Source organism: Solanum lycopersicum, chromosome 8 (assembly GCF_036512215.1).
Source record: "Solanum lycopersicum chromosome 8, SLM_r2.1".
NCBI classification, from domain to species: Eukaryota; Viridiplantae; Streptophyta; class Magnoliopsida; order Solanales; family Solanaceae; genus Solanum; species Solanum lycopersicum.
The window spans coordinates 7,449,931-7,461,350 of NC_090807.1; the positions used below are offsets into that span (position 1 = coordinate 7,449,931).

At 36.0% G+C, this 11,420-nt stretch overlaps 1 protein-coding gene across 1 annotated transcript; it reads left to right on the top strand.

Annotated features, from left to right (window-relative positions):
- The first annotated feature begins 222 nt into the window (after positions 1-222).
- Positions 223-10,827, top strand: LOC101263439 (uncharacterized). The gene is made up of 4 exons (XM_004244746.5): positions 223-509; positions 6,330-6,889; positions 9,392-10,303; positions 10,467-10,827. Exons 1-4 carry the CDS (start codon positions 339-341, stop codon positions 10,711-10,713), a joined length of 1,890 nt encoding a protein of 629 aa, XP_004244794.1. The 5' UTR covers positions 223-338; the 3' UTR covers positions 10,714-10,827.
- Positions 10,828-11,420: the final 593 nt, after the last annotated feature.

The following is an 11,420-nucleotide window of genomic DNA, read 5'->3' on the forward strand; positions in this document are numbered from 1 at the left end:
GATTAAAGAACCAATGATTTATTATTTCGTGAATAATTCATTTATTAGAGGTTCTTGAGTTATTTGAAGAGGACAAATAATGAAATACATGTTGAAACATTGTTAATATTTTTTTAAGAACCTATTTTTTTATTTTTAATGTATGGATATTAGTAAAAAAATTATTAATTAGTTTAATGCAATTACCTAGTTCTTTTTATAAAAACAAAAATTAAATAAAATAGGCTTTATATTTAAACCTTGGATTAGATTGAAGGGTGGAATTGTTCGGCAGTTAAACACAGTAGAAGCAGAAATTTAGAAGAAACAAAGATTGAATTTGGGGAAAACTTGAAAAAATGTCGGTTCGTTTGATGAAGAAAATCTTGAAGGAACAAGAACCAGCTGAGACTCAACAACTAATTAATAGCGAAGATGAATCTGAATCTCCTCCTGCTTCCTCCGCTAATTTTCGTAATCCATTCGATCTCCTTGACGACGAAGATGACGATGATGGTGGTGTTGACCAGGTTTGTATTGTTACTATCGAAAAAAAAGAAGATTTTTATTTATGCCATTTTCGTTAAATTATATTGTTTGATTTTTATTTCTTAGAAAATTGATTTCAGTGATTATTAGTCTGCGAATGAACAAAATCCTGATAAATTTAGGGTTAGATTAAGGTAGTGAGTTGACTACAGATCACTTCAAATCTCGTTCTTGGAATATGATGGAACATGAATACTTGAAAAAATGTAAAGCGAATAGCTTTCACCAAATTGAACAAATTTTTGAAATTTGTGTTGAGAGATGGCTGCAAAGGGGTGTTCCAGTTCAGTGAAGATTTGGGCAGCTGCTTGAAATTTGGATTCAATTCGAGTAGCACCCAGGGTGTGGGTTGGCGGTTGATGAAGTGGCTGAAAACCTTGGAGACTAGGTCAAATCCTAGCACACACAAAAAAATTCTAGGTGTTTTAATACTTTTACCCTTCTGCCCAAGGATAGAGTTATCCAATACATGTGTTGGTCGGAGGGTAACAGGTGGTGTGAACAACCAAGTGAGAATTGTGTATTTACCCTTAGAAGGTTGAATTGACAATTCTAATTGGTGTACACATTAGTAGTTTTTGATGTATAAGATTCCTTTTCTGTAAGGAAGGTGAATAAACAAGAACATGATAAAACTTGAAGATGCTTCTGAGGTTTGTGGATTAGCTTTAGAAAAAAAGGGCTTTTGATTTGGTTAGCTATGCAATTCTATTCTTGATTGATTTTATAGAATTACTTCAAGTAAGTATTTCTTACATTTTCTCTTCTGTTTTTTGTGACCACTTGTATCACGAATATAAAGGTGAAAGCACCAAGAATTTTTTTTGTGATGAACAGAATCAACCTTAGAAATATGGTTAAGGCATTAAGCTATAGACCACTTCGAATTTGTTATCTAGATATCAACCAATTAGGTGAGAAAATGGATGTGATTGATTCCTGATTTATGTGTGTTGAAAAATGGATTCGGAGCGCCACCGCATGAAGATGGAATTAAGTTGCTTAAGATTGTGGTCCAAGCGAGGATGATGAATATAGTAGAATGTTTATGCCCTTAAAGGTTGTTTGAAAATTCTAATTGGTGTATTCACATTAGTTGTTTTTGATCTATAAGAACCCTATTTAGGTAAAGAAGATGAATACACCGAGGTCACTCTACAAATATTACCAAGGCCATTCAGATTATATAATGAGCTATTGCATAAAGAGGACTTCAAGGAGATAGTGCAAAATAGCTGGAACCAATCCATAAATGGTCACACCATGTATAGTGTCTGAAGTCAATTGAAGTTAATTGAACAACTAGCCAAACATATGAACAGGGAAATGACTCAGCTGGACAGGAAGGTTGAATCATTGCACGATCAACTTGCAATAGCTTAGGCACAATTACAGGATGATCTATTCAACCTTGAGCTAATCAGCAAGGAGATAACATTGTTAGTAAAACTTTAAGAACGGTCAATTATTTAGGCATAGGGTTTTATGACAGAGATCTAGAGCTACTTGGATATCCGATGGAGATTCAAACACAGTTTTTTTCATGCGTTCATGATGGCAAGAAAAGCTAGAAACAAGGTGACCAGCACTAGCACTGAAGTTGGGGACCTACTAACTGAACCGACACAAATACCACAACAGTTCCTACTGTTCTTCCAAAACCTGTTGGCGATACAAGCAGCTGAAATGGCCAGTCTCGATATCAACGTTGCCGGAGATGGACCATGCCTTACAATAAGATCAACAAATGAAACTAAAGAAGGATATCACCAGGGAGGAGGTATTATTAGCTCTAAAAACCTACCCTTGGACAATGCCCCAGACATTGATGTGTTTATAGATAAATTCTTTTAAACATCCTGGGGGACAATAGGTGAGGAGGTGCTAGAAGCAATTCTAGAATTCCTTGAAAATGGAAAATTATTGTCTGCTATGAATTGTACCACTGTGAATCTCGTTCCCAAAGTACTAGTGTTGTAAAAAGTGAGGTGAGGCGCTGCTCCTGCGCTTCTAGCTCCTGAGGCGAGGCGATTCGGAAAAGGCGCTCGCTTCTACTGTAGAAGCGAGAAGCGCCAGAAAGGCAAAAGCGCAATAAAGCGCACTTTTTTTAAAAAAGCGACAATTAGTTTTTTTTTAAAAAAATCGTAAGTTTTTTTCTTTAAATTTCTGAAAGATACGACTTCACTCTTTTTTCGCGTCACGATCAAGGTGCGACTGCGTCTCTTCTTCACGACCAAGAAGTGCGACTGCGTCTCTTCTTCACGACTAAAAATATGCGACTGCTTCTCTTCATCAGACTCTTCCTTATGTAAGTTCTCTTCTCCTTCTCTTCTTTAGACTCTTCTCTTCTTCAAACTCTTATGCGATTTTTTTTTCTATTTTTGGTTGGTTGCTGCCAAGTTGTTGTAAGTTTTTTCTTATTCTTCTCTTCTTCTCTACGAAGCTGCTGTGATTTGCTACTGTTTTTTTCTCAATTACTGTCTTTTTTTTTTGTAAATATACTGCATGCTCTATTTTTTCAGTTCTTTTGCTGCTCTTTTTTTATTTCATTTCTATACACTTACTGTGATCAGTATAGTGTGTATGCTTGCTGCTCTGTTTTTATTTTTTTGACACTTCTTTTTTGCTTGTAAGTTGTATTTTCTCATTTAAAATGTCACAAAAAAAGGATCTGGCTTGGGTGTATGGAACTCCTATGGGTAGTAACACAAAAGTCGAATGTAGCTTTTGTGATGTGACATACAATGGCGGAATCTTTCAGCACAAAAAGCATTCATGTCAGGACATTTACATAAGCCACTTATAAGATGCTTTTTGTGACAAAAAATTCCGCCATTGTTTGTCACATCACAAAAACTACATTTGGCTTTTGTGTTATTACCCATAGGAGTTCCATACGCCCAAGTCTGATCCCTTTTTTGTGACATTTTGAATGAGAAAATACAACTTCACTAGATACTACAATCAAAAAAGAAGTGTCAAAAAATAAAAAACAGAGCAACAAGCATACTCACTGATCACAGTGTACAGAAATAAAAACGAAAAAGAGCAGCAAAAGAATTGAAAAAAAACAGAGCAGGCAGTAATGTTAACAAAAAAACAGGTCAGTAATTGAGAAAAAAAAACAGCAGCAGATCGCAACAGATTCATAGAGAAGAAGAAAAAACTTACAACAGCTTGGCAGCAACCAACCAAAAATAGAAAAAAAATCGCTGAAGAAGAGAACTTACATAAGGAAGAGTTTGAAGAAGAGAAGTAGTCACACTTCTTGGTCGTGAAGAAGAGAAGCAGTCGCGAAAGAAGAGTGAAGTCATATCGTTCATAAATTTTTAAAAAAAAACTTAACAATTTTTTAAAACAAACCCTAATTGTCGCTTTTTTATAAAAAGCGCGCTTTATTGCGCTTTTGCCTTTCTGGCGCTTCTCACTTCTACAGTTTAAGCGAGCGCCTTTTCCGAATCCACTTGCCCTAGGAGCTAGAAGCGCAGGAGCAGCGCCTTGCCTCGAAGCGTGCTTTTTACAACACTTCCCAATGGGAGACTATACTTGGCTACCTACTCACCTTATACCATAATCCCCGACCTTCATACCTTCCCAGGGAACTTAGCACCGAAAAGTGCGGGCTAACGAATTATTGAGTGGATTGAAAATCTCGATGACTCGTTAAAAAAAATAAATCAGGATGTCTCAGGTTCAATTCCAACCGAGGAAAACATTTCCTCACTAGGTGATTTTCTCTCATCTATCCTTAGCTTTGGTGGACATAGTCACTTGTGCAATTGTAGCAACCGACTTGTTGTTGTTGGGAGGTGAGAGATATCCGGTGAAATTAGTTGATGTGCGTGCAAGCCACCCCGTTTTTTTCTTTTAAAGTCCATTCGAAGGTATTTGTGAAATTAGGTCTGTCAATTCTTTAATACTCCACCTTACGCGCGTGGAAAATTTTTGATTTTGGAGGTCCTATTATCGGGTGAGACGGGCCTTGCTCTGATACCATGTGAAATTAGGTTTTAGACCTAACTCGCACCCCAAAAGCTAGCTCAGCAAGCAACCACGTTTATATATATTTTTAGGGGTTTTAAATACTTTATTAGATATCGTTAGATGGTTTGGAGTTTCTTGGGTTGTGCCAAGGAGTTGATGCTCAACTGGAAGAGTGGAGCTAGGGGAAGAAGGCACAAGGCTTGGGATGTTACTCCTCTTGCTTTGACGTGGGTTATTTGAAAAGAGAGGAATAAGAGAGCTTTTGAAGGAGTGAAAATAAGCTTTCCTCAATTGAGGAATAGTCTTTGGTCGCTTATTGTCTTTTGGAGCATCTGTGCAATTCCTGTTTGTATGGAATTGGGTGCCTTCTGGAGAGAACCATATCTTATAGGTTTCTCGTCTTCCTGGTATATCACTTGTATACACCAAGTAGATCTTTTTATCAGCAATGAAACCTCTTACTTGATCCAAAAAAAAAAAAAGAATTTTGTTATAATTTGGTGAACTACGGCCAATAGAATATGTTGGTGTGAAGTCCGTAAGTTTGGCTCCAGTTTACTAGATCTCTTCATGGCAGATGACAAATGTATAATACAATGAACATCTGTTATGGATGGAGATTTATATCCAGCACAAGCATAGGAAACTTCAATACTTCTCTTCAGTGGAAATCCTTTCTAGCCAAATGTTATCTTCTCAGTAGCATACAACTGAGGGCTACTGTTTTTCCCCAGTGAACAATGACTCGTGGAACTCTTCATTCTAAATCTCAGTTGATTTTTCTGTTCTTCCTATCCCGAACAGTTGGTGATACTAATATGATGCCAATTTACCTGTGCAATTTTAGTGAAGAATATGTTTTTCATGAGCCAACCAAAGGACTTAGATTAGCCAATTGCTGATGTCCATGTCGGGAGTGAATTATGATCTTTTTCTTCATTTTGAGATGGCTCAGGACCTCTGTACATGATTGTTTTTTGATGAGAAGTGAAAACATGTTGCTTTTGTCATATGCATTGATTGCCATTTTTGTTATTGGTGAAGAGCTGTTTCTTGGCATTACATGATACTGATGTTTATATTCCCAGAAGAGAAATCAGTTTTGAAGATGTATGTTTTGCTTGATTAAGAATTCAACTTGAGTGGATGTTGCATCCCTCTGCATCATGCCATTCTTTCGCTGCTCGCTCTGTGACATGTGTAATTCTTACTTTTGGTGTGTGGTTTAGGGTGCATAAATTGAGGAGGGGATACCATGGTAAGTTGGTGTTATGTGTAGGCACCGAGTGGAGATAATGATCGTCTGCTCTTCAGTATAGACATAAGAACTATTGATTTGGTACAACTGGGTATGCTCTTGATTTTAGTAACCCTAGTTTTCCAAACTCTACTCCCATCCCAATTTGATTATTTAAAAATCAAATCTATCAAAACTATAGAAAGAACTAACCTTTTTGAATTCTCTTCCTAATTTTTTTTTTGCTTCATGAATTCTTTTTGATTGCATTCTCTGGCACGGGAACGAGGTGCCAAACTCTTCATTTTCTTGAAAAGAAGGATTCCTTTGGCTTTGAAATTCCTTTGCTCTCTTTAGAACATTAATATGTAGCTTCTGTTTTTGCTGAAACTCTAGTGCTACGATTTCCCTTCACTAAATTTGTGCAATTTTTTTGCAGTACAAACATTTTAAGTTGACTTTGTTATCTGTAAAATGACCTTTTTTACATGAAAATTACTCGCAAAAAAAATAATTAAATCCCTTTTGCAGTTATACTTGGTTGATAGTAGTTGTGCCTAATAATGGATTTATGCTGCAGGAAAACAATGCAGATATCAATGGCGGATCCTCAAGTGAGAACAACAATGAGAAGCAAGTGTCCACCACAAAAACCACTCCGGAAGCATTTGTGTTGTCAGATAGCAAATTTAAGAAAAAGAAAAAGAAGAAAAACAAGCAGAAGTCACAACCAGGAGCTAAGGATAAAGGGAACTCTTGGAATGAGTCATTAGAACAGTTATCAATTGAAGATGACTCTTCTCATCTGGAGCATGTTGCTCCTGATACTGGAAAATATAATCCGACAAATTTAAATGGCAGAGGAAAAGTGGTTAAGCAATGTATATCTTCTGTCTTACAAGTGGACCCAAAATTTCTTAATGCAGAAAATGAGCTCCGAAGGATATTTGGTTCTAAAGTGGTGAATTCATTCGAAAAAGGTCATCAAACTGGAAGTTCCAGACAGTCAAGAGGTGGAAGACGTGGGAGCCAGAGCCATCGAAAGACTATTCTTGTTTGTCCTTTAGAACATTGGCCAAAGTGGGATGGATCACTGTCGATGGAACTTGTGGAAACCAGAGATGGGATATCTGATTTTAGGTAAACGTCATTGCTTCTCTTGATAGGATTGACATGTCAATTTTATATGCTTTTGCTAGTGGAATAGGGTATTAATGCTGGACGAGACATAGCCTTGGACTTCCAATTTAATGTGCTAGATAAAACACTATTAGAAACATTTAGACCATATTTTAGAGTAAAGAAAACTGCAAGTTTCCACCATTAACATGTTCTTTTTGTAATTTGTCTCTAGATGGTTTGTGACAACATATTAAGTAGTACTAGTTAGCAAATTCTAGGAAATATGTTAACCTTTAAAGTTGGCTTACTACCTGCGTTCCTTGCAATTTTGTCTTGGTTGATATTTTGTCTTATCTTAAAAAATGGATGCACAACTTTTTTTAGAAGATGGGCAAAATAAAAAGCAAGGCAAAAACAAAAAATGGATGTCGTTTACTATAGTAAATTCCACCACAAAATCTTGTGCAAATAATTTGCATAATCTACATGTATGTTAACGCATATATCATTATTTACTTTTTTTCTTTGTCTATAACTTCGATAAATATGATCTGTTTTCATTTATATGCTGCCATTCTGAGTTTTTTTTCCAAGTCTGATTATGCATTTCTTAGTATAAGCTAGCAGAATAGTTATGACCTAGCCTCCGTTGAACATCAAATGATAAGGGGTTTAAATAGAATACCAACAACAACATGTCCAATGTAATTTCACAAGTGGGGTCTTGAGAGGGTAGTCTGAATGCAACTTACTCCTGCCTTATGAAGTTAGAGAGATTATTTCTGATAGAATCTCGAATCAAGTAAAGCATATTAAAATCAGTTGGAAATGAAATATAATAGATAAATAGTGAAAATGATGGAGATAAGAAATAGTAGCAACAACAACAACAAATAGTAGGATAATTGAAGCAAAAGGAAACAATATATAATGATAAAATTGAAACATAAGATAGTAGGAGAGTATTAGTAATACTACTGGTATCAGCTAGGGGTGTGCAAAAACTGGTTTAGTTGATAAATCAGATTGACAAAATTGTATTGGTTTATCGGTATTGGGTTGGGTTAACAAATTTTAATCAATTCTGTAATTTTTTTATTGGACTGCCCAGTGTTTTGGAGAGAGAAGTGAAAAGAGACAGTAAGGGCTCGCTCCCTCGAATCAAGAAGCATGAAGAGAAATACATGTTTTTTCAACTGAAGTGCAATTTAACAAAAATTAAAAATATTAAATTTTGATGTATGAATAGCCAAGAACTCAATAGAAATAACCTATAAAGCAAATCTCTCAGTTCTTAAATTAAAATAAATAATAGATGTAGAACTAGAAATTTAATAATCCTCATGAGTCCTAACATATTAAGCAAATGCAAAACCAATTCCCAAATGGAGCAACATCCTATTTTTCAACAAGAACTCCAAACTTTTCAAGTGTCATCATGTTAGTATATTGGTCATCATCTTCTTTATCATCATAGGCTTCATCAACTAGGGTTCTTCTTGAACTTGTAGCTACTCTTCACTCGCTCCTTAAAGTACTCCCCTGGACCTTCAAAATTCTCCTTAACACCACTTGCCATAGCATCATGGTAAATAAGTGAGATCTTCTCCTTCATACACTTCTCCATCTTTATGATGTTGAGGGGCTCTAGTTAACCAATCATTTGCTTCATCAATATTATCCGAACAAATTGGAATGGTATTGCGAGCATATTCCTCTTTTTAATTTCAATATGCACATAAGTTGTAGAAAGTAATTAATAGGAGTACTTAGGACAATCGAGATACAGTTTACTTACGGAATATTGTAATATAGCTTCTCATATGTTCATACAACACTCCAAATTCTTTCGCATCCGAATGAGCTACAAGTTAACGTTGAACTCCAATTGAAAACTGGTGCAAGTTTGGAACTTTATGACCCTATAACATCCACAATCAACTGTACTAGAATTGATTTTGACGTCAACAACTTATAAGTGGAAGTTTTGAAGACTATGAAAACAACTTGAGTACTAATTTGAGCTACATGCTAGTGTTTCTATTTATCTTATTATCTGAACTGTTCTTGAAATAGATTTAATGTATTATCTTACCTTATTATTTTTAAAATATATTCTCATGCTCTCAAAATAATATCCTGCCTACAGATTACTGAATGGCTTTAACTCGTGCAACTGTGTACTGCATGAAAGCTCGCCATGTTTTCCTTTTAGTAAATTCCAACAACTGGAAAGAGAGCCTATATATGAGTGGCCGATTGAAATAAATGGATTTCAGCATCTTGGTTCCTTCGCGTTATGATTAGTTAAGTTTTTTTATTATTGTTTTATTCAGGCTAAATTGCTCAACTTAGTTTGACCCATGAAACTAAAAACTTGAAGAGTTGAAGCTTCAGCCCTATATCTTTATTTCATTTGAGGATAACTTTTCTTGTCCTAGAAGACGGATGTTAAGTTTAACAGAAGTTTGTTTTATTGTGTAAAAGTGTAAACTAACTGGGTTGATATTGTGTTCCTAGGTATGTACATACATCATCCTATAGCCAAGCCCAGAAAGCATTTGAAAGTGCTAAGGCAGTTCATGATTTTAATGGTATCGTGAATATTCTGTTGCATCATCCGTATCATGTTGACTCACTCATTACATTAGCTGAATATTACAAATTCAGTGGTGAACAACAAATGTCGGCTGATTGTACTGCAAGATGTCTGTATGCATTGGAATGTGCTTGGCATCCAATGTTCACTCCTTTAGTGGGCAACTGTCAACTTAAGTTTAGTTGTGAAATCAACAAACCGTTGTTCTCTGTGCTTTTCTCCCACATGAAAAACATGGATAGACGTGGTTGTCATCGGTCTGCCCTTGAGCTCTGCAAATTGTTGCTCCTACTAGATCCAGACGATCCAATGGGTGTCTTGTTCTGCATTGACTACTATTCTTTAAGAGCGGAGGAGTATACATGGCTTGAACAGTTCTCCGAGCAATATAAGAGTGATAATTCTTTGTGGTTATTTCCAAATTTCTCCTATTCTCTTGCTGTGTGCCGATACTATGTCGAAAATGATGAACATGCTAAAGAGATAAAGGCTGAAGATTTAAAAGCTTCTTCAGTAGATCTTGTGAAGCAGGCATTGATGCTACATCCTTCAGTCTTGAAAAAGTTGGTGACGAAGGTACCTTTAAAGGATAGAGCCTGGACTAGCATAATCAAACACAATTTCTTTAGCTCTGATCAAACTGGGACACCCTCCTTAGACCACTTGATAAACATATATGTCGAAAGGAGCTACATTATATGGAGGCTTCCTGACCTCCAGAAGTTTCTCAGGGATGCCGCACTTTCGGTGATTGAGACACTGCAGAATGATGGGACTTATGCCAGAGACTGGACATGTGTGAGAAAAGAAGCGTTTTCATCTGAGAAAAATGAGTGAGTACTACCTATCACGCTGTCCTCCTCATCAATGAAACCTTTTCTTGGTGTTGCTTGTATTCCCCATATGGCAGTATTATTTTCAATTCACTACTCATCAACTGTCTACACATTCCCTTCATGCATGTGGGGCTTAAAACTTGTCTTTTACTTTTACCAGGTATTCTCACTTGCTGGTATCAGATTTTTCTGATTCAGTTCCGACTTTGCCTCCTGATAACTTGCAAAATTTCATGGTTGACCCAAGGGGAGAGGTGCCAAATGATGCACAGCCTGCAAACCACCGTGTCCAAGATCTGACAGATCGAAATGCAATTGCTGTCTTGCTCGAGTCTATGTTACCGTGGATTAACTATGGTTCAGGCCATGATCAGCCTGAACATGATGAGCAGGCCAATGAAGGATAGTTTTCTTTCAGTGAGGTATTAATTTCATCCAATTTGGTATCCGGAATTGCTCCGCAAGCATAGTTGTCTTTTATATCCAACTTATTTAGTGATTGGTACTTTTTTCTGGGGCAAGTTCTGTATATCGTTGAATTTCCCTCCTCTCTCCACTGCCCACCCATAGTTTGATGCTTCGAGTATTTAAGAGAATGATTCGAGTATTGCTGCTCGAGGCTTGAGCTCTATAGTGAGTAAGGTATTAGAACTGTACAATTACTCCAGTAAATTTTATGGGATGGTTAGTTTTGATGTGGTTTGATCAAAAAATGATACTGCAAATTTAAAGAGTCCGTTTTGTTTAACAACACAGATAAACCATAAATAAGTTAATTATAAACTTAGATTTTGGAATATTTCACTTATTCTTTAAACGAACTAACTTTATTCGAATTTAAAGCTGTTCGAAATATAGTACAAGTTGTATGTTTTATTGGCAAACGCCCTTCGCCATTTTTATTTTATTTTATTTGTTGGTGATATTCATTTCATAGTTTATCGGTGTACTATCCTTTACAGGAAGATACATATTTCGGGCGTGTTCGATAGGAATATTTTTCAATTTTTTCATGTTTTGATTGGTCTTTTAATGTTTTTCATTTCAGCTCAATTTTATCAAATTTTAAAAAAAAATGTCTTTTCTTCAAAAGTTAAAGAAAAACATTTTTCAA

Coding starts and splice junctions, on each gene's coding strand:
- LOC101263439 (XM_004244746.5), top strand. CDS start 339: ATGTCGGTTCGTTTGATGAAGAAAATCTTGAAGGAACAAGAACCAGCT. Junction 510..6,329: donor ATGATGGTGGTGTTGACCAG/GTTTGTATTGTT, acceptor TTTATGCTGCAG/GAAAACAATGCAGATATCAA. Junction 6,890..9,391: donor GATGGGATATCTGATTTTAG/GTAAACGTCATT, acceptor TTGTGTTCCTAG/GTATGTACATACATCATCCT.